General features: G+C 39.9%; 1 protein-coding gene across 7 annotated transcripts in view; it reads right to left on the reverse strand.

Moving 5' to 3' along the window:
- Window positions 1–24884, reverse strand: part of ralgapa1 (Ral GTPase activating protein catalytic subunit alpha 1) — a 75030-nt gene that overhangs the window by 13573 nt on the left and 36573 nt on the right. For all 7 annotated transcript variants that reach the window (XM_047341578.1, XM_047341579.1, XM_047341581.1 and 4 more), the window contains 6 exons: window positions 23696–23820; window positions 20894–20965; window positions 20304–20427; window positions 19660–19815; window positions 16543–16701; window positions 13555–13682 (listed from right to left, as the gene is read on the reverse strand). In XM_047341578.1, coding sequence (XP_047197534.1) covers window positions 13555–13682; window positions 16543–16701; window positions 19660–19815; window positions 20304–20427; window positions 20894–20965; window positions 23696–23820 — 764 coding nt within the window. The remainder of the gene's footprint in view (window positions 1–13554; window positions 13683–16542; window positions 16702–19659; window positions 19816–20303; window positions 20428–20893; window positions 20966–23695; window positions 23821–24884) is intronic.

Genomic DNA, 24884 nt, shown 5'->3' on the forward strand with positions numbered 1-24884 from the left:
TGCTTCCCGCTCCCCTGCGTCGCACTTCCCCCTTTGGTGAATGAGCGCGTGTGAGAGGGGCAGATGTGTGGAGGTGACGCGATTGGAAACAAAAAGTATGATTCTCCTCCAAACAACAGATACTTTTCTTTATATTGTGTTTTAATAATGTTTCCCGGGTGAAGCTGCAGCAAGAAAAACAATGTGAAAAGAATCTGAGTGTCGGCAGACATATAAGAGACCACTGATTTGTCATTTCAAGGAGGTGAAAGGGTTTAAAGGACACCCGCAGGAAAGAAAGACATCTATAGAGACAGGGACACAGAGAGAGAGAGAGAATGAGGAGAAATAAATACAGAGACATGGTACCTCTGCTGAGATAAATGACAGGAGCATCACTTGACTGTTCTCCACTCTTTCTATCTGCCACCGTTATCTGTCTGTACCCTTCTTTCTTCCTCTCAGCAAGGGTTTCTGCCTGTGGGCTTATGTCACTGTGTCACAAACACCAGCTCCCCACTGACTAGCGGCAACATCAGCACAGAGACAGAGGGACTATAATGTAAAGCTTTTACAGGTGTAGGTCTGTTTCCATTGTGTTTTTTTAATTGATACACATTTTTCCATCCTGGCCAAGCATTAAAACCTTTTTGCATAATACATTTTTTTTTTGATTTCCAGTATAACTTATCAGGTGTTTTTGTGCAAAAAGCAAAACATGCTCAAACAATCAATGGAATTACTTTAGCTGCTCCGTATGCTACTTAGACATGGACTGAACTCCAGATAATCTCCTGAAAGATCCATTTGTGTAGGTGAGAACACAAATGTGTTCATCCCGAGGATTGATCACAAGCGATTTTTATGATGCATAGAAATCTGAAAAAAATAAATAAAACAAAAACACACATATTTCAGGAGGAAAAGAAGTGCAGCACACAAACAAGACGCAGACGAGGATGTCAAATTTGAAAGACAATGAGATTTGAGAAATTGTGATAAGAGCAGATGCCAGTGTTGATGTTCTGTGAAAAAACAACAACAACAAAATAAACAAATGATCTCAGCAGCAGAATTTATAAGTTACATCCTACCTCTGCACCCCCCCAGCAAAGTCTGAAGAAAGTCTGGACCTAAATGTGCGGACGTTCTCCTGACGGTAATGTCTGAAATGGGTTTTAGATAACAGTGTAAACTGCTCCACCCCAACAGATGCAAAAAAAACTAGGGTGTAAAGGAGATAGAGGTAGCTGTCAATCAAGCACAGTCTAGATACACAGAAATAACTTGTTATCGATAAATGCTCTGTACTTTACTCTATAGCAAAGTGAGATTTTCAACACTTATGAATCATCATCATTTTGTATCATCACTGATACAGCGATAAAAATGTGAAGCATTGTGTGGAATTGTGGGATTTTTTGTGGAAAGTAGACGTATTGTGTCTATGAATCATAGTGTTTATTTATAGTGTATTATATAGAGCATTAATTTCACACACATAAGTGAGGTAAAATGGTGGAGGTGAATGCATTGTGGATGTAGTGCACATTGCTGCAGTCAGGTTGTGACTTTGGACACAGCCACAGTCTTGAGAAGAGGCGACATCAGTAAAAACACTAGAATGTGTGTTGAGGCTTTAACAGCAACATTATGAGCTGATATAGTTCTTATTATTCCTCAGAATACTGACTCATGTAAACATGGTGCATGTTTAAATTACTATCCAAAGATGTTTTATACATCCAACTTAAGAGATCATCTGACTTCATACTATACCAGTCATTGCTGTTGCTTTTTTTGCATTCCACCAAACAGTACATATGATATGTGGCCTTCACTATTTCCTATTTGGACGTTCTGTTAATTTAATCTGTGATAGAGGGAGTGTGCCGGTGCCAGTAGATATCACTGCCTACATTTACATGGACAGGGATATTCTGACTATTGACCTTGTTCAGAATAAGACTTTATTTCAATAACCGTGGTTATATGAGATGTTGATATTATATTCCAATCATGTTCCATGAACATAGCCTGATTATGACCACTACAGCATTATGACAGATTTTATTCAGCTTGTTATAAACCCAATCCTGAAATATTTAATGTACGATGCTACCATATATACCATTTTGGGTGTTTTCTTTCTAATTTTGCAAATGCTACAACTCCTTTATTTTTCCATCTTCTTTACACCCAGTGCATGTGTCATCCAGCAGTTAGTATAACATCCATATGTTGCTGTCGCAAAATGCTGTGAAAACTCATTAGATCTAGAGCTTTCAAACAAGTTGCATTTTTGCATTTTTTCAATTGTTATTATTTACCTGTGTTAAGGTTAGGGTCTGCTTGTGTCTGGCATGTCTCCATGAATCAAGCTAAACAAATTAAGCTCGTATTATTGGTATTAAAAAAGCAGAAACTAGTGTGAGGTCAAAGAAAATAGACCTGCGCCGTGCTCACACATCTTTGCCTTCATCCAAATGTCACTATGAAATCTACTGTAATTGAATTTCAGATGGCTCCTCTTATTAAGTCATTAGCAGCAAAACATCTCTCTTTTGGAGAGAAAGGCAAAGAGAGAGTGAAAATTATGAGGAGAGAAAGAGGGGAGAGGCCTGGTGAGGGAGAATAGGGAGAAAGGCATACGGGAGAGAGATAGAAGACAGAGGGGGAGGATAAAAAAGGCTCCTTTGTGTTGAGTCAGAAACTCATTTTCTTGTGCGTGGCTGAAAAGAGTACTTTCTCCAGCTCTCTCCATCTCTTTCTCTCCCTCTCTCCATTTCAGACCTTTTCTCTCCCTCTCTCTCCCGCAGTGCAGTTCATTGTGGTGGGGTTCGACTACAGCGATCACTTGTGACTGAGGGAGGCCAGAGGAGAGGAGGCGAAAGGGGGGAAAGGGAGCTTGTTAGCGCATTAGGAGCCAGACCCACTGCTGGGATGTGTGTGTGACTGTGTGTGTGTGTGTGTGTGTGAGAAAATGTTTGTAAGTAACAGTGTGTGAGTCTATTCATAGATTTTGGTCTGAATATACAGTGTATATGTACGTGTGAAAGTACTTTGCCAACTGGGTTAATTGAATTCTCACTTACATAATGATCTAAGAGATAAATATGTATGGTTTAGATTTACGGTTTAACAATTAACTGAGGAATTTAAATTAATTTAACCATCAAAATTGAGATTAAAAAACAAGGTTACGTAAGTAGTGTGGCTCTGAACAGTCTCAAAGAAAAGTTAAGTATACAGCAAATCTATTCAAGCTAAAAGGAGACGTTCCGAGAGCGTTACACTCAGGACGGATCGTGGATTGTGATTCTTTATGAGAAAAAGATAGTGATATTATGTTTTGGGAAGATCATCCAATACTGATTTACAGAAAGAATGAATCAGACAGAGGGACGTACAACCTGAAAATATAATTATTATGATAGGTCAAACATCCTGTGAAGATAATAAGTAAGGAAAACCACAAGTTAATGCAATTAATGATGGAGCTATTTGGAAAGACGCAGATGATTCCTTAAGGCCTGGTTTTTATATTCAAGATCCATATTCTCTATGCCTGGAATATATCTATCTAATAATTCCAGAAATCTCTGTGTGTAAGTGGAACACATATCTCGAGTACAGTTTATCGCATCAGTCTCACACTTCACGTGTAACGTTATTAGCTCAAGGAAGAGCAGTGTTTTGGACATAAGATAAGTTCAATATTGATCAACTTTGAATAAACAGGCGACCAGCAGTGGTGGTGCAGCTTCAGGGTTCTGTGGCCTGAGTCCTGCAGCTGGTCTTTACTTGCTGCGGTTCAATTACTGAAGGTCACTTTTACAGTTTCAGAAAGAAAAGCTCCAACCAGCATCCCCACAGGCCAAGCAAACAGCTTATTTCACACAGGCAGGTTTAGATCCAGAACTGCACTAAGTATCTCATAATTGCCGAACAACATACGGAGCATACAGTCACCTATATGTCATTGTCAGTGACATACTGTATATGGACATTGTACAGACAGTGAAGAAAGAGCTTCATCGGCAGCTACAGTGGTGGTGGTGAGAGCGCAGATCAATAGCCTTTGAGTGAGAGTCCTCTCTACTGTTCAAGTGGAGCCGCTGGTGAAGCAGCAGAGCAGATAATGTCTAACATTAGTCTCAGTATCATCAGCCCTGCAGTCAACAATCATTAAAATAACATACGTGAAGCTTGGAATAACTACTACTAACGTGTAGCGCAGGTAACATCAATTTGACTGTTGAGTAATTTTACAAAGGTTTTAGTGGGAAGGATGTGATGTCTTTAACCTTTTAGGAGAAACTGAAAGAAAAGTAGAACCATGTTAACTTGAGTTAAGAATGAGGAACATTAGCAACTATGGGAAAGAGAGAGAACTAAAAAATCAAAGTGATTAATCAAATCAATTCTGATATACCCTATGCTAACATCATGATATTCTATATGTAGACATCAATATTTAAAACTATATCTCAAGATTTTTTAAAGCCCATCACTATGCGCACAGATATTTTCAATGCAACTCTGACGGCTTGTCTGAATTGTCCACTTAAATATATAAATGCAGTAAAAATCAGTAACGTCATTTTTACAAGCCTGACCGGTCTGTGCTGCTTTTATATTGACAAAAAGCTAAAATGATAAGTGGGTTAGAGGAGCCACCACTGATGGGTCCAGCTTTCTCTGGACAGTGTTCACTCACAGCAATTCAGATTTTTTCTTCAAGTTTTTACGAGTCGCTGCCCTTCAATAGAAAAGTGAACGAACCACAGCATCATTCAACATCTCTGTGACTGTGGGGCAGCATAGTCTAACCGTCTTTCCAACGTGAACAAAGCAAAGATGTTTTATATATACATGTTTTACGGCAAACGCCTACTTTTAAAAGGTGAACAATTACATTAAAACGCCAACAACACTTCTGCCCATTTCCTAGGGCTTGTCTCAGAAACACAAGTGCACAGACACACACACACGCAAACGCACGCACTAACACTCCAAACCTATCTGTCCTCTCCACCCTAGGCATTGGAACAGACAACAGAGAGAAGGACATCAGAGGGATAATACAATTGGAAAAGCTTTGCAGCGTGTAATGATAAACCTGAGCATGTATGCGTGTGTGTCCATGCCCAAAGGAACACGCTAATGGGTTTATATCTTTCTGTGATAGCAATGATATGGAGGCTTTGTGATTTCATTATGAGTGTGTGTGTGTCCACGTAGGCCAAAGATGAGGGCAGAGATAGGTTGGTCTAATGCACTACTTATTGTGGGGGCTCGACGTGCATGGACATCACAAACGCACACGTACACACACTCTTGCAAAATCGTATTTGCCCCTATTCATCTGCTCTTTAACCCAATTCAAATACAAAGACGGAGGAGAAAAACAGATGTGATACATTAATTGGCCCCTTGTCACCCAACTACTTCACCCTTTGACACATGTATGTGTGTGTGTGAGTGTATACACAAACCCACTCACACCCTCCTCCCTGTCACCACTGGGGAGCCCTAAAGCTGCCAGCGCAATTACAAGCGTTATTCAGCGGACACATACACACACACACACAGCATGGGTGTTGGTGATTATCACTGAAGCCATAATAATAATTCTCTGATTAGGAAGATGGATCCTGCTCGTCTTCAGGCTCTAACAACAGTTACACAATATTCACCACATGCACACATGTATCCATATGTTAAATTCAAAGATATGGACACTGTTCACAATAAGCCGCAGTTAGACAGTTTCACAGCACAAGTTAGGAAATATAAAGATAAAATGACCAATCAAGTATTTCATGTTTTCATATCTCGTGTTTTTGTAGACTGAATATTTTCAGGGTTTACATTATTAGTTAGACAAAACTAGCACTATGAAGAACATTTTGTTAAATCATCAGCAGATTAATTGAAAACAATTATCAGTTGCAGCCCTAATATACTGTACGTCAAAGTAATAATGTGAATAAAATGTTTGAAGACTTTTTTGGTCACACTGAAAACATTTGGGACGCTGGGATCAAACTATTGTCTATGAGTTGTGGTTCACTGATATATTTGTTTTTTACAACCAATGAGCAGAGATCTTTGTTTTTATTTGATGTATCTGTTAAAAACAACAATTAAATTATAATAAAAATGTGACAAAAAAACGTAAATAAACTAAATAAGAAATTTATCACAGCCTGGTAGACCTGTACTTCTTACTGTATTTAAGATATGAAAATATATCCATGATTGATCATGGCCATTTTTTTTTTTTTTGTGCCGATTACCTCAAATTGCCAGATATTGGCCAATTGATTGGCCAGCAGATTAATTACTGTCTTACTTGGCACTTGGCAATATGAAAAATTTTCATGGCATGTATTGTTTAAATGCTTTTTTTCCAACAGTGATTAATCATAAATTAATTATTCCCTTATACCCCCACTCTCTGCCTTGGTTCTCTCTGTTGAAGGCAGCTCTCAGAGCTCATGATCCAACGTTTACTCTGTGCTGAACTTAAACCGTCTTCTTGTTCATCTGTGACATCCCAGTCTGAATCTTAAACACCTTGTCACATAAAAAAATACTTACATTTGCACGCCCTGGCACAAAGTGCATTCACACACTCACTCACACACTGCAGATTATCTTGTTTACCAGTCGGAGGGGGGTCTGCTCCAACATGGTGTGATCAAGCCGCTGATGGCTACAACTCATGTGCCTGCACAGCTCTCTGTGAAAAGGTGTGTAAGTGTGCACACAAAAAAAAAAAATCACACTTTCAGACTTTTTAGACACACACCGACTTGGTCATTACATGAATCATGTATTTTAAAAATAAGAGTAAATACCCATGATAGAACATGAGTAATATCTAAAGTACTGAATCAGTAATTTGCCCGGTTCTTTTAGATAATTCAGGTCTCAGACATGTGTCCATGTGACATGTGCATCGGTGGGTGCTAGTGTTAACCTTAAATAGACATGTATCAGGAGTTTACTGCATTACTGGTCATTTGGCGGACGCTTTTATCTAAAGCGACTTAGTTCATTCAACATCTATGAGGGGCCATTTAGGGGTTCAGTATCTCGCCCAAGGACACATTTCGGCATGCAGATGGGGAAGACTGAAGATCGAACCGCCGACCCTCTGGTTGGAGTACGACCACTCTACCCCTCAGCCACAGCCGCCCCTACTGCAACACTGAAAGGATGCATTTGAAGCATTCTGTACCCCCCCTTCTGCCTGTGACTGTTTTTGAGTCAACGTCTTTGTCTAAAGATTTGCTGTAAAAAGAAAATGTATATTTGACATAATACACAATACATCTGTAAACAAAGCAGGGAAGTGTTTTGGTAGTTTTACTCTTTAGTTAATGCAATTAACGGGCTGCAGAACATATAGATAAAAGAAGCCGTTCGAAACTGTTTTACTGTAACCGGCAGGGGCTTAAATTCTGTTTCATGAGGTAAGATGAAGATGCTGAGCACAATTTATGCAGGAAAATAAAAAAAAATATTTTTGTTAACAGCCATGCTTATTTACTTAAAAAAGTAATGATGAGTGATCTATAATTCACACATGAAAAAGTAGGCTAACTGTGTAATATCATTATACACCAAAGTGTCAATGTTCAAAGTGCTAATAATGTGTGTGCTGGTCAAACAGAGGGACATCCTGAGAGCATCTCTCACACACACACACACACACACAGTTCTCACAAAGATACACACACACACACCCACACACTTTTCCCCAAGGAAAATTGGAAGAGATTAGCCATGACCCCTCCTCCTCACCCCTTTTCTTTTCATTTCCTCCATCTACCCGACGGGAAACAATTAACCACAATCACCTCCCCCTGCATGTGTTCAAACACACACACACACACACACACACACACACACACACACACACACTCTTTACCCTTAACTCTCTCTAATACACAGACCTTTAACCCTAATCCTAATTGTATCTTTAAGCGTCAAATGCCGCCCAATGTGTGGTGCTGATTTTCCAGAATAGCTTCTCACAGCATGCTGCATTTTCATTGAGGAACAAATGGTTGAGACATATTTATATTCATCCACATCTGATAATATGCAGAAGCAGTATTTCTCACTGCAGCTCTAGTCTTAGAGGAAGGTCTCCTTCCATGTCTGACGGAAGTGATGGCGCTCTGGGGAGGTGAAGGATAACATGACCCTATTTCAGCATCAGCAATTACAAAATGTCTTCAATTTGTAAGGTTTTGCCCTCACCTTTATATCACGGGAAAGAACACACGCACGCGCACGCACACATGCACCCACGCACCCACGCACACTGTAGCCTTACTGGGACAATAGACTCTATTGTGGGAGCTGGCAAAAAGAAGCCAGGCAGGCCGCTGGCGTTTGGCTGTTCTCAGTGTGTGTGTTTGTGTGTGAGTGTGTGTGTATGGTGGATAATAGCGCTACATGCCCAGAGCTGCCATCATTTTACTGGGAACAGTCTGAAAGAGAGGGAAAGGCAGTGACACACACACACACACAATCACAAAAAATACACACACAAACACAGCATCGCTATCACACTGAGCCATATGCTGACCCCAGCCTCAGTGCAGCTATCTCTGCCAATCAACTACTAGAGGGGATGTCCCCCCCCCCACACACACACCTCTAATCCTTAAAGTGAAATGCATACAAACGTACACATGAAACATAAACACCATGAAATGTGTGTACGTGTAAATGGATAGATGATATACATTCGAAAATTCATCCACACACAAACACTTGCTGGCAGTATGTGTGTGTGTAGCAGCTTAGTAACTCTCCAACATTGTTCCCCAGAACCACAATCACCCAGGAGCAGATGGAGGACAGCAACACACACTCATACACAACACCCCAAGTAATGTACACAAACTCAAACACAGACACACACGAACACAGACACACACACACACACCTATCATATACAAACAGGACAGGATATTGGTACTGATCTCCCCATTTGATTCACAAAGTCCTGAAATAATCCAATCTTCAATCTTGATGACTTGTTATTGGATAAAGCTTTTCTCAAAATGAATCCTTAGAATTTACATTTCTTGTTTCCTTGAATATAAAATTGTGCACATTATATGATCAGTTTTAAACACTGCTCCCTAAGGATTTATTTTCTTGGCAAATGAAAAACAGCAAAAGATCTGTATGCTTTAGGTCTACATGTGTAAATCAGTGAAGCAAGAATGATAAAAAATAACTGCATATGTTTCAAGTGCTTCATCATACTTTAAAAAGTAAAGTCCCATAGAGCTACACATGGACTATTAGTAGCAGATTCATAAAAGACATTCAATTTCATGATCACTGTGAGCACAGACAGTGCAGTGACCTAAAGTCTGTTCATTAATTCATCTGCACCGTTTGTGTTGATGACACATCTGCCTTAAACCTCTGGAAAGCTGCCAGCAAGCTAACGTCAGCTCCCCAGCAGGGACAGACTGCATCAAGTAGAATCCACAAACTGTTCATTCATATTACGCAGCTATAGAACTTTATGCAGGGGGCTGTGTTGGTGTGTGTGTGTGTGTGTGTGTGTGTGTGTGTGTGTGTGTGTGTGTGTGTGTGTGTGTATGTTTGCTGGAGAGTCTTGGATTGCTTTTCTTCCTGCAATGAGCTGATATGTGAGATAGAGCTGTGCTTACACACAGCTGCCCCAGCAGCCTGGCACTGTGTGTGTGTGTGTCTGTGTGTGCGTGCACGTGCACACTTTTGGATGGCTCTAGTCATGGTGAATGAAAGATCAGAGAAAGAGAGAAGGCAGATGGACCGCCCTGAGGGCCAGGAGACAGAGAGAGAGAGAGAGAGAGAGAGATAGAGTGGGAGAGCGAGAGAGACACTGACACACATAGTCCTGCCAACCATCTTCCATCCTTCTTTTTCCTTGTATGTGTGTGTGTCCGGCTTTCTGTGAGGACACTTGATGTCACAATGCAGCACTCAGAAACACAGACAACCAGTGACACAACCCGATGCTGCTCTTGAGGGGCCTCACTCACAAGGACATCTAATGCTCATGAGCTGTTTGGGCCCTGATCTCTAGGAATGTCTGGTCTTAATTCAGAACAAGATAAAAAGCTTTGCATATTATGAACCAAAACACTGCGACCACTCCTGATGATGTTGGTGCCTTGCATACCACCAAAACAGCTCTGGCCTGTCAGACTCAAAAAACCTCTGAAAGACCCCTGAAAGACCCCTGAAGGTTCCCTGTGGTCTCTGGCACTAAGACAGTAGCAGCAAATCCTGTTGTAAGGTGGAGTCACTGCGGATCAGACTTGTTCCAGTCGCTCAGGTCTTCACATCTGCCCATTTCTCACAAATCCAACATGTTAACCATGAGAACTGACCATCTGATACATCCAAGACCTTGACATGTGCAATTGCTATGAGATAATTATTTACTTAATCTGTGAGTGGTCATCCTGTTTTGGCTCCACCTCTGCTGCTGCTCCTGTCCTTCACATCTGGATTATTTTACAGTCATTTAAACCCAGTAGTTTGGGCTTTCTACCTGAACCTGATCAGGCCCAAGAGTAAATTAGCAGAGCACTACCTGAACCTGACAATTATTCTGTTTTTTATGTTTGAACTGTTGTTTTCCCTGATTACAGGTACGTGTGGTATAAAAAAAAGTAGATAACCCAATCAAAATGACTGAAGTTGACACAAACCTGTATATCGTTTAAAAAGTTTTGTCCGAACCTGGTCCGACTTGTCAGGTCCTGGTCAGGCTGGGAATCCACACTCTAGTTTGGGCATCAGCTCATGACTGTGACAAAGTCAGTCTCAGGTGCAACAGTTTAAAAAAGGAGAACAATGCACTACCATTGTTTAGCTTCCCTGTTCTTGACATAAAATGTATGGGTTTTTACTGGGTAACAACGTGTGTTGCATTCTATTGTATCATCTAATGTTTAGTTGTCTTAAACATTTACAAACTTAAAGTTCACCAGATACGGATGCAGTTTTTATTACATCATGATATCCGAGTTCAGGATGAAGAGGATGAGTAAAGAAAAAGTCTGGACAACTAAATGAAAAGAAAAGTAAAGAAATCTGAGAAAGAAGAAAAACAGACAATAAGACAGAGACAGAAGGAGAAACAGAGATGGTCTGAGATAAAGGAGTTAGAGAGACAGAAGAGCAAATACAGGGACAGAATTAGAGAGACAGATAAATGATGATGAGCAGCAGAGAGTGACACAAGACGGGAGAAGAAAAAATTAGTGCACAACAAGACACAGAGGGACACTATGGTGGAGATTCAGAGGCAGAGAGATGGAGAGAGAAAGGGAAAGAAAAAAGGTGTCACAGAAGTAGAGGGCAGAGTAGGAAAGGAGAGGAGGGGAGGCAGAGAATGGGAGGAGAGAGGTGTGTGTAGCAGAGAGATGGGGAGTCAATAATGACTGATTACTGTAATTCAGCCTGTCAGAGACATCGAATTGCTGCTACCACCAATCAATACACACCAGGACACTCGCAGACACACTCAAACACCTCCGAACGAGGATGCGTGGTGCTTGTGTGTCATCAGGCTCACGTACACGGCCACACAGACACACACAGATGTGCACAAAAGATGTAGCAAGACGCACAAACACAACTGTAGAGCTGTCTACATGTCTGCACACTCACTCATGATGGCTGGAATCAGAAAATGCACACACGCACGCACGCAGGCACACACAAGGTGAAACATGTATATGTGCAAGAAAGTGCACACGCACACGCACACTCTAACACAATGGGGTCGGGGAGGTATTAGATACGAGCTCGAGCCCCACACTGAGCAATAGCTCTAACAATGTCTCCGTCTCGCTGGGTGGACGAGGCAGAGCAAAATGGCTTCTTCAACCTCCCCCTTCCCCCCACTTTATCCACCTTCTTGGTGAGCATCACCTCCAACACTCATATTGTCTTTCTGAACAGAGGGAAGGTAGGGGAGGAGAAGAAAATAGAAGGAGGAGAGGGAGGAGAAAGAGAAGAGAGCAAGACAAAAGTTGGGCACGAGGGCAGACAGAGAAATAAGAGATGAGGGCCAAGAGGCAACATGAAGGTGACGAGACAAACGGTGGTGAAGGAGAGATGAGGGATGTGGTAAAGGAGGTCAAAGAGAACAGAGGAAGAAGGGAGGACACCTAGAGGAGAATTAAAATGAGATATAGGAGACGTATTGACAGAAAAAGAATGGAGTCAAGAAGAGAGGATCTTAGGTAAGAAAAACAAAAATGTAACATTTTTTATTCTAGTTGTGTTTTATTTGAGAGATAACCTTTAAAAAGTGTGGTTCGTAATAAACAAGTGGATTAGACATTTACATCTTTGAGTCAGCAGCCACTCTCTGAATAGAGTGACTGCAAATTTAGGGAGATTAGGACAGTGTGACTTAATTATTATTGCAGAATAGCAAGTGACCACCGTGAGCTTTCTAGAGCTAGTATACGATATTTTAGTTGTCAGTGTTTGACCACTTGTTGCTGCCGTCTGATCCTTGACTGGACAGACTGAACCAGGCCTGTTCACCCTGTTCACATGCTTAATGATAAAGAAATAACGTGAATGTACACGTGTTATTATACTTCAGCGGTGTCCATTTGGGTGTAAACATAAAGACAGTGGATAAAGACAGTGTGTATTTGTGTGTGCATGAGTAACTGTGTGTAAGAGCAGAGAGCAAAACCCCTCATTTAGAAACAGCGATAGAAAGTAGTCATCGATAAATATTGACTGCTGGGCTTGTTCCAACCAAACTACGATTGCATGGGATCAAGCAGAAAGACTGTATACACACCTGTCTGTCTGTTTCTCTTCAGCGCACACACACACACGCACACAACTTTAGATGTGTAGCAGCGCACCACAAACACACACATCCTTGATATATAGCACTCCAAAGCCAACTAAACAGAGTCACACTATCACACTAGCACTTATATTATGAAAGCCGGAAAAAGACGCTGGACATTGATTTGCTATTCTTCACACTTGAGCTCAATGATAACCAACATTCTCGCTCACACATACATTAGCTTCCACAGCAGCACAGATATATTCCAACAACATAAAGTTGGCAGGCAAATAAGAAAAAAGAAAAAACTTGTATGTATGTAAAAAAAACAATAAGCAAGGACTAATGCAAAAAAATATCTTTCCTTAAAAATCAAAGGAGGTAAAATGTGGAACAGCTGCAGTGAAGAGATGTAAATATTTGACTCACAAATTAAATTTAAAAGACTCTAAAAACAATTTATTGAATGGGTATGGGATGAACTGGAGGTGTGATGTGTTCTTGGATTGTTCAAATGTAGGAAACGCTACTTTCTTATTATGTATTGTTTTAACATCATTGAATGGACAAATAAATGAGTTTACTTTTTGATGTTAACATGGAGACAGAAACGAAGACAATAACACAAAAAATGGTGAATAAAGGCTCATATTTACATACCTTTAGCTTCTGATCCTGATTTAGTATATTCTGAGTTTAGGATTTTCAAAGGATACAAGTTCTGGTAGAGAGGAATGAGGGACTTGAGAGCTCGACTGGCATTGATTGCCGTGGCTCTGACCATGGTGGGCAAAATCTTCATGTCCACAATGGCCCCGTCAAACAGTGGACCAAAGAACGGCACCTACAGACAAAAATAAAGAGTCAAACAATTCAGTCAGTGTTTGAGTTATAGTAAATAATGAACCTCCTGCAAACATAAAACCTTTCAAAGACACAAAATTCAAGATATTTATATGAATTAAAACAATCTCTGGCCTGACAAGTAATGACTGACATGGCAGTTTTCTGTTAATGACATACTGTTTGAGGCAATGGTTTTCTTTAATTCACCGCTTCGCTTTTGGAATCCACCAAAGAGAATAAGGTCAGACTTTTTATTGAATTTATTTGCAGACCAGGTCTCCGAGCCATGCACTCTGTGACTGAATACAGCGCTTTCAGGACGACAACACAGAGAATATCTTATCTAACTTGTTTTTGGATTCATGATAATTCAATATTTTTGCTTGTAGAATGAATGAAACTGAATAAGGTTATGTTATTAGTGCTGTGGTATCTATGTCATAGAGAAAAAAGTAGCATTTTATTGTATTAGCTCTTGTTTGAAATAGAGTTATGATATCAGTGCTGTAGTATTAATGTCTGTGTGTTTTAGACTGATACATTAAACAGAGCATCAAGACTCTGGGCAAGACTCTCTCTAGGATTGTTAGTCAATCTGGATGCATATCTGTGTGCATCTGGGTAGTCTGGTAGGAAACATAAAATTATGAACCAAAACACTGTCTGCATGTTGCAAGTTAAATTGCTATTCAACTCTCCAAATACATGTATAAATAACACAGACATATTATCTAGAGTTGAATCAACCAATTTAGTGAGAAGAATTGATTGAGTCATTTATATTAAAAAAATTTTAAAAAGCATTTTCTGTGATTCCACATTTCCAGAGTGAGGATTTCCATAAATTAATTAATTAACCTTGATAAATCTTTGGGTTTAAGACTGTTCAGCCTCTTTTTTTTTGAAAGCTGTAACTGGATCTTTCAATCACATGATATAGTCTCCCCAACTTGAGGAAAGGATTTTCTTTTTACCGTTTTCTGATATTTTATAAACTACACAATTCATTGATTAAAAGAAATTTCCATGATTTGTAGAATTAATTAAAGTTAAATAATCATGTCCTAAAACTAAAATCACTGTAACTCATCAAGTATGAAAGTGTGACATGATACCATCTCCTGTGGGATTGTAAACCTTTTCATTTGGACAACTGAACGGTCTCTGTGCATTTGTGCCTCTGCACATCACACGTTGTAACAGATTTTTTCCCAGATTCACAGTAAGTTTAGACATTTAGTTGGACACAAATATTCTGATACTACAGATTGATAAAATAGTAGAGTATAGAGTTAAATACTGCCATGTAAACGAAATTTGTTTCTGATTACCTTAACCTAAATACAGTCACGCTCAGAATAAGCATAAAGTTTAACATTAATTATCTAGCGGCGCACCATACTCTAATTTGTCTCGCCACAGTTTCATAATGAAACAAACTTTTTTACCCTTTTCATAATAATTAGCATAATATCCAACTTGGTGTGTGTGCAGAGCTACTGCACCTGCATCCACACAGACAGTCAGACCTCATAGTTTTAGCTGCAGTTGTGTCATGTAATACAGTTCTTTCTTTCACACAAGAACTTCTTTTTTCAAATCGTTTTCGTGACAGTGACCTTCGTGCAAGTGCACGTATACCACTGTTACCACCATAGATTGAATTCATTCTCTGGGAAAGGCTGAAGCAATTAACAAATTAAAACAGGTGGAGTATTCTGATCTCTTAACTATAATGTCGTATTTGAGTTTTCAAAGCATTTTGCAACATTGACATATAATAGTTACCAACGATGATGAATGCCCTGTGTTTGAGTGAAAACAAGTAGGAGGAGATAATGCTGACATGAGTTATACACATACTATGTTCTGTAACATGTAAACAGGAATATGAATGGAATTTTAAACATTTAAGAAAAGTATCAATCATTATGTGTTGATATTGTGGTGGTTGTTACAAACAAATTGACGTTTAAACTGTAGCAGGTCAGAAATGTCAGCTGAGTCGGTGTCTGTCAGCATATCAGCGCAAGAGAGAGAGAGCAAGAGAGAGAAGGGAACGAGTCAGGATGGACTGAATGAAGGAATATTAATTTAACATAATATAATATATAATAAGTGTCAGTGTTTTCAGGTTAAACATTTATACAGTTTAATGAAATATTGAGGAGGCAGATCATATTTTAGCCAAATAAAATGTCAAATCACCCAAACAACTGCCCAGAAAAAACAACTGTTGATGGACTCAGCCAATCAATGATTAATGATATATTTGTCCAATTGTCCAACCCTAGCTTGTACAAGTGTTGCCGGGAAATCAGAGACAGCGACGCATATGGTGACGTAATGACGTGGCTCTAAGGGGGCTCTAGCAAATGGAAAAGCAAACTGGTTCTGAAAAGGTTTGCAAGGTGAACCAGCTCCGGCCAGTACAAGCACTTGCTAGAGGAAACACCAAGGGACCATCAAACTAAGTATCATTAAACCAAACAAAACCTATTGAATGTTTACCATACAAGTCTGGTTGACATGAGAGGACCGGCCAAGCAACCAACCAACCAACATCCATAGAGCCGAGTCACTAGCGTGGCTAAAAATACACTGATTGGCCAACGATTCATACTACAATTACTCTTCCACAATGTGTTACATGTATAGATATGAGCGATTAGACCAGAGGGGGTCTGAATTATCATCCTGGGATTTAATGAGTGTCCTGCTGTTTCAGAGGCCTTTTCGCTCAATAATAAGGATTCTGAGGAAACACTGAAATGTGTTCATAGCTGCTGAGTAATTGCACAAAATATGGACAACTGGCAATTTGAGTCCAGTATCAAAATGTTGCACATTCTTCTTACCTCAGGTTTTTTGAGAATATGGATGGAGTACATGTGGTTCTTCATGGGGTAGATGATGATTAGTACATCTCCAAACTCAGTGGGGATGATTCCTCGCCGGTAGTCTCTGGAATGTTCTGACCAGACGATGTGGACCTCGTCATTACCCAGGTGTCTCAGCTGGAGTTGAGAGGCAAGTGGAAAGAGCAGAAAAGAAATGTTAAAACTTAAATCAAAAACGGATAAACACCTCACATTTTTCTTTGCACAGCATAAACAACGCAAACTAAGTCAATACCAAAAATAGGCTGTATCTATCATAAACTTAAGGCTTTTGATTTTGTGCAGGAACATGATGTAGGTGGCCCCGAGGGTGATTGAGTGAGTGTGTGAAGATGGAGAGTGGACACGAAGACAGAGTGAAGCTCAGGAAAGATGGAGTGCGGGCTGAAAGACAGATGGGATCAACTCTGACGCTGTGTAATGGGTGCGTGTGTGTGTGTGGGATTCACATTCACTCAGTGGATGACAGTCAAGGCTGGTGACAGCTCTGTCATTAACCTTGATGTCTGGTGAAAAACACACACACACAAACACGCTTGTCTGGTGTGTCACACGGTCAGATGGCTGTCGCCCTTGGTCCTGAGACAAACACAAGAGATTTCCTTTTAAATGTGTCTTTAACTGGAATCACTTGTCCTCTGTCAAGGTTTTTAAAGATGTAACATTTATCTGCATAATATGAACGACTCCATTAACCCAAAAAACTGAACCACATTGTACATCAGGACACCAATTCATAAAATGTTATTTAGTTTGTACACACTTGTCTCAATCGACTTTCATTAGCTGTTTACCGTCCAGGGAATGTTCGCACAATTGGGTCTGGACATTCTCCGAAGGTTGCCTTTCACAAATGAACAATGCAGCAGGAGATTCTTCACTCAGACGCGTTGAAAACAACACATCAATGTCAGGAGCGTTCAGGTGAGGGGTGGTGCAGCAGGCAGAGACAGGATGCAACATATTAATTCCGCTACATTCCGCTGTGCTTTTGTTTACAGCACATCAACACTGGTATCAGCCCTTATCACCAAAACCTCTCGTGACATCTTCATCTGTGTCTTCTACATGTGTGGCACCTCATTTCCATTTCCTGATATATTTTTCTATTCTTCTTCTTTTTATTTTTGCGTCTGTCGCGTGTTAGAAATGTCATCAACATGCCCACTTGCACGTGATGAATCCTACGGAGAATCTCCTGCTGTTTTCTACCATGGACTCATTCGGATATTATCCAGAGTTAATACTAGGGGTCTGGCCGGAGAAACTCTGAAGAAAGTCCGGAGCCTCTCATTTGCACAAAACATCTCCTCCAGAGAATTTCAGGAGAATATCTGGAGTTAAGTGCGTGTCTGAAAGCAGCTATATAAACCTGAGGTTGAATAAAGGGAGAATTATGGATGTCTGGAGAACTTGTTACCTTATTCATCATATTTGGAAAGTCGCTCACCCACTGACGACATGAATTTACTTGACTGCACTGAGTTATAGGCCAAATTAATCTTGATATATTGAGCAGAATTTGGAAAATGTGTGAGGAATGGATGTGTAATTATCAAGTTCTACTTAAAATAAATCTTTTAGAAGCACTTTCCCCTGACGGTGCTTGCAACTCAAAGTGTCAGCAAGATGCCCAACCCACAGCGATACTGAGAAGTGAGGGGCTCTGCCACTGTTGCATTTACTATATGAGAATTATGGGTTTTCAAGCAGTAATTTTGGGCGTCACAGCAACTACATGACACAGTCTGATGAGACGAAGTGGAGTCTTAATGTCTGATGTGCTTCTCTGTGAAATTCCCTTTTTTAATGTAGCTTTAATGCTGTTAATCATGTTTCCTGCAGATGTGATAAGAGAAGAACCAGAACACACTGCAACGAGTGAGAACTGGACAAATGCCCTGCAATGGACTAAATTCACACTGCAGTGTGTATGTGCAGGTGTGTGTGGCAGGACAATGGATGATAAACGCCTGCCAGTATGAACATGTGTACATTTGTCAGTTTAACCTCTTTGGGGACACATTTGTCAAACTGTGAGTGTGTGTGTTTGGAAGCCTGTGTGCGTTTCTGTGTCCAACAACAGCACAAATTTCCAGTTGTGTGGTTGTTTGTGCAGACTGATGTGAATAATGCCCATAGTGGATGTGTGTTTGTGTAAAGTTAAACAGGTTTAAAGTGTGTGTGTTTGTGTGTATGTGAGTATGCGTGTTTGATGGGGCCATCAGCTGATCACGGAGACGGATGGTGTCAGACCAGGCGCTGATAATCCAATCATGAGCCTGCAGCAACGTGATAGGCCGAGAAGCAGGAAGTATGATCTGATTAAAGGGACATTATGGCCATGTGCAGAGTGCCCAGTGCCTGGGGGTTGACAGGTGCGCGTATACACACACATAGACGCAGACACGGACACAGACACACACACACACACAATAAACCTGCCTGCCTAGACACTGATACAAGCCCGCACCATGCACAAACACAGATGTGATTGCTACTAAGAATTATTGAAAACATTGGTGTGCTGCAGAAACATTGACATCAACAGACTTGTGTGTGTGTGTGTGTGTGTGTGTGTGTGTGTGTGTGTGTGTGTGTGTCTGTGTGTGTTTTGGTTTGCATATACCACCCAATGCTCATTTACAATATCAGTGGGAAGCAGAAAAAAGACTGGGACAGAGAGAAGAGGAGTAGAGATGCTTTTTTCAACTCGTTTCATTTCACATATTTATTTGGATATTTGGATATGTGAGCAAGAAAAGGGCCTATTCATTATTAGTAGTCACATCACACAGACACACACACATTACCATTTGAAAATTCTAAAAGGTCACAGTGTTTGTGTGCTCTAGAAATAAATCACCCTGCAACACACAGCTGATCAGTGGCCCTTCAATAACGGGACAAGCGAAAGTGAACACTGGGAAGCCATATACTTCCATTAACACCCCTGAATGTCAAAGCACTAGTTAGATGTGTGTGTGTGTGTGTGTGTGTGTGTGTGTGTGTGTGTGTGTGTGTGTGTGTGTGTGTGTGTGTGTGTGTGTGTGTGTGTGTGTGTGTGTGTGCTACCTTCTTGGTGAGGTTGTGGTCTTGGTCATGGGGCATGCGGGTGGAGACATGGAAGATAACCTCTGTGGTAGAAGTGGCATAATAAGGAGTGGTCTGGCCTGTACTGCGATTCCTTTGGAGACCTCCCATGAATCCACAATGAGTGGTGAGGTCCACCTAAGTGTAAAACACACACACACACACACATTTACTGCCTTGAAGCCTAGAATAAAAAAAACAGATTAGCTTCCTCTGGACTCTTTAATCAGCAAATCAAGATAAAACGTTGACATATTAAAAAAGTTTCTCCAGTCACTTTAAACTTCTTAAAAGGGATATTTTGCATTTCTTTTCTCAGTTCTTAGATTTTTTTGCCTGCTTCTTGTGTCAGCAGTGCTGCTTCGCACAAAACACTTCACGTCAAAACACACAAAGCATTTTCAAATGGTTGTGGAGATTTGCTGAAAATTCTGACACACAGGAGAAGACTATTTTAACCACTTGACCAACAATTTTTCTTTTAAGCGCAACAATCTTTAAACCACCTTTGACACGATGATAAAAATATTATTTGCAGAGCAAATAATTGGATGCAGTAATACGTTCAATATAGACGATTATTATTATAGATATTATTACGATTATTTGAATAAATAGATTCATACCTCCCAGCCCAGTCCAGAGACAAAGTCTTCATAGTCCTGGCTGCCTGTTGTGTTGGTGAGGATGGAGTGTTTGTCCTCTTGGCCTTCAGCCACGTAAAATACTGCGATTTTATGGGTCTCACGGCTGAATGAGAAGGAAGGAAAAGGAAAAATGATATTAACCATCGCCAGAAAAGAAATTGTTAAGATTGAAACAGATATTTCACTAAGTTCTATTTGTTTGAACCAAAGTTTTACCCAAGTACTCCCCCTTTAACCCCAGTAGAATGGGATGCCAGTTAAGTCTTGTGCACGTTAACACAATCAGACTGGATTAGAAATCATGACGTAAATGTCCCTATAACTTTGGAAATTAATTTATATTTGATGATCCATGTATATTATTAGGACAATATATTTAATTTCCACAAATCAGACTGGGATTAGGCACAGGTAAAGAGGGAGGGCATTCTGTGGGTCCCACTTAGAGCAGAAAGAGGGAGAATAAATGAAAAAAACTGTCAAACAATAAATGAAAATATCTAAAAGTGGAGACAGAGGGAGGACTGCAGTAACAGACAAAAAGTGCTTGACGTTCTAGTTTCTCTTACCATTGCCGAGAATCCAGGTTCTTCAGTTCTCTCAGTAACTTCTCATTCTTCCTCAACAAATGAAAGTTACTCCTGCAAGACACAGATACATTCACGGGTTAGGAATCATTAACCAAAGTTATGCCTACTCCTTCCCCTCCAACATTATCTGGCTACTTCTCTTTCCTTAGTAGCTGTTTGCCTGTTTTGGATTTTCTATTCTAAAAAAAAAAAGCTCATTGGTTGTGACATAGACCTGGCAGGACCAAAAAATCAAAAGAAAAAGACAACAACATCAACAAAAAAGGATAAAATATTTTATTTACAGCTAGGTAAAAAAATAATGTTTGACATTCGGCAAATTCTCACAAGATTAGTTCCCAAAACCTTTGGGAAAGTAAAAAAGATGCTGTGAAGTGGTTTAATACACCAGCTTCACCACGGTCAGGCTGCAGAGCATTGCCTCCATCAGCACAAGAAGGATTAACAACAAAGTATCCTTATCCCAAATTTTTCATCAAAATTTTAAATATATCTTTGATTAGGAAGATTTTACTCTGCAGCATAAGCTTGTTGCATGACTTTTGTAAAACACATTTTAATTTGAATAATTAACAGAATTGTCTGGTAAACTCCTTTAAAGTAAGGACAACAAGATGTTCTGAAACCTAAAATATTTTTTTTACAAAGTCCAAGATATGTCAGATGTAATTTTCACATTTGAAAAAAAATTTAAAAGGTGGAATATGGAGGGTATAGAAATCAAAAGAGATAAGACATTAATCGGAGAGTTGCTTAATAAGGAACAAGGTCAATACAAAAAAACATTTTCCTTTGTTACCCTGTCTTCCTCACAAACTCTAAAGAACTGTTGAATCTTATTCCCGACAATTGTTACTACAGGTTAGTTTAAGTTTGAATGATGACAGACTCTGAAGAATGATGTACCCCAAGTTGATCATGATACAGAGGAGATAATCTTTTAATTATGGGGGGGGTTATTTTCAGACTGAATGTATTCACAGCGTTGAGCTCATTTGTTCAGAAAAAACGCCAGAATTACTAAAGAATGAAAAAGAAAGCTTAAGGGGACGGACAAACCCTGCTTACTCTTAACTCAGCAGAGCTGTGCAATCACTACACACAAATGTTGGATGTCTGCTTCTTAAAATTTGTAGTTCCAACAATGAGAATGTAAATGGAGAGAGGGTTTCAAATGTAACTCTTCTATAAAAGGTGCCCAGACTGCCCCCTTTCAAATACACATCACTGCGAATTATTATTGTATTTAAATCAGCAAACATGTCATGCTGTCCGTGGCTCGTGTCATCAACCTGTTCGGGGTTCAAACTAAAAAAGATAATAATGAAAATAAAAGCCTTCATTACAGATCAACTTGTCCAGGGAAGTTTAAAATGTCCCAGGGACCAGCCACCAAACCTTGGCACGGCTGATGTAAAAACCACAATTCGAGCTGCGAAGCTTGGAGTGGACTGATAATGACATATCATTTTTTTCACACTTAGATAGAGGAAAAAGAGAGAAGGAGCGGGAGATAAAGAGATGGAGAGCGAGACAGCTATTTGCTCTTTATTAAACTGATACTTGGTAATGGCCTCATTCACTGCTCTCAAAGACTCCATTTACATCCTGGATTATAGGGAAAAAGCATAAAAGGACAAGGACACACACACACACACACACACACACACAGGTGACTGTCAGTATCTCAGTGTCTGTTATGTCCCATATGAATACCTGGAGAGACATAAGGGGACAATAACAGATGATTAGCCAATCTCTATCTTTGTTTTTCTGTTTCTTTAGGCTCGTTTTCCCCCATATTCACTCATTTATTTAGGGTTCTATTTCTTTTTTTGCTTTATATTCTATTTCTACATCTACATGCGCCTTAGTCATCCCATTCTCTGTCTTGCCATCCATCTTTTCTCCTTCAACTACTGCCTTTTATTCTAACTACAAATGGGTTGAGTTTGATCAATAGGGTACTATTACTCATTATCACACACACACAGACACACAGGCACGCACACACACACAAGCACACGGTGTTAAAAAGTCTATTGTGCAGGCTGAATGCAGGCGGTGTAATTCCCTGGATAAAGCATAAGGAGAGATGAGTGTCCATTAGCTGGCCAGACACATTTAAAGTGATGCCTTGACATGGTGTATATTAACCCAGAGTCATTGAGAAGATGAAATGTGCCATGTGAATAGTGTCTAATTAGTAAAAAATGCTGTGAGTTTTTGTCTCATTTCCATTCAACAAGCATTTGATTTGTTCGAGAGGAGACAAAAAAAAATGAATAAAGGACTCCCCACATGTCTGACAGCAACCATTAGGCTATGGATTACAGCAACGACTTTGTAGAAAACCATATTAATTAAGTCCAAGTTTTGTTAATTTAATGTTTTTTATTCTGATAAAGTTTGAAGCAAACTGAAGCAAACTGAAGACTCACTCACTCACACACACACGTTTGTACAGCTATCTTAGTGAGGATACTCATGGGCAAAATGCATTCCCTAGCCCCTTACCCTAATCATCGAAACTAAATGCCTAACCCAAACCTAATTCTAACCCTAAAACAAAGTCTTAACCCCCAAACAGTCCATTAAAGGGTGGGGGGGGGGTCACAAAGTGAGGACTGGATAAAAGGTCCACACTTTCCCAAAATGTCCTAGGTTGTAGACTCAAACTGGTCCTCACAAAGATAGCTGTACAAGAGCGTGCACACACACCCCATTGTATATTGTTATTGATTTTAATTTGGGCTCTTGTGTGTCTGTGTCTGGTCTCACCTCTTCTCCCAGGAGTTGAGTCCCAGTATGTTGATGAGTAGTCTGCAGTAGTAGAAGGCTGACTGTGGTGTCTGGGTCTCTGGTTCAGTCTGCTGCACTGCTCTCATGTTCATCTCCTCACCTCTCTGAAACATCCAACGTTTCACTTTAATACGATACAAAAATTGGACAGAAAAAAATAATGCAAACTGAACAGAAAATGTTATAAAAGTGTAAAGGCAAAGAATAAAGACCTGGGTGATTGTTTCAAATTAAATGTTGTTACTTAAAATATCAACACATAATAAAGTACGATCAGATTAAAGAATTTAACATGAAAGCAGAAATATCGAAACATTGTGACATTTGTCTGTACAATATTTTTCTGCCAACTACTCGTACAAACTGGTAAACACAGCAGCTAGCTGATATACAGGCGCCTTATTTGATGTATTACAGCTTCATACAGTGCAGCTCTTTGCTCTGATCACAGCAGATATTTGTCTCGTCATTGTAGGAAAATGACTCGTCTTGTTAGTGCTATGTAAGATAACGTTTTCTGTGACAGTGAGCCAGCATGAGCAATACCAGCATCCTGAAACTGAAGCAGCTAAATGGAATCCATCATCATTGACTGCTGTTACATGTGCATTAGTATCCTGGTTATTAATGGGTTTTTGAAGTATGCCACTTTTGTGTTTAATCACGTAAACATCATATCCCGATTTCAGTGTCCTGGTTGTCAGGAACACGATTTTACAAGCTAAAATACTCCCTAACCAGGACACTGCTACATGTATTTTATCCCGGTCTCTGACCACTGCCGACTACCTGCACAGATGTGGCTTTGATGCCGGCCAAAGTGGAGGACATGTTTATGATTTGCTGTTGTTCTCATCTCCCATTGCTGGCAATAAGGTGGATAAGCCAAATCTGTAACATGGTGTTGGCACTTTAAAATGGGCCACCTCATTTTCTATACAGCCACCATACAGGAATCAAAACTGTAACTTGTAACAATGGTAATATTAAACATCAAAAAACACACAGTTGTGAGTAACTGGGATACTTGTATATCATGTATACAGGGATATGAATAATGGCATTTCTCAATGTTCCATGTAAACACCATATCCCCAATATGATTAAACCCAGGATAAGCCTCATAACCAGGATACCAATACACTTTCCCTACTGGAAATGGAAGAAA

The sequence above is a fragment of the Hippoglossus stenolepis genome, chromosome 10 (assembly GCF_022539355.2).
Source record: "Hippoglossus stenolepis isolate QCI-W04-F060 chromosome 10, HSTE1.2, whole genome shotgun sequence".
NCBI classification, from domain to species: Eukaryota; Metazoa; Chordata; class Actinopteri; order Pleuronectiformes; family Pleuronectidae; genus Hippoglossus; species Hippoglossus stenolepis.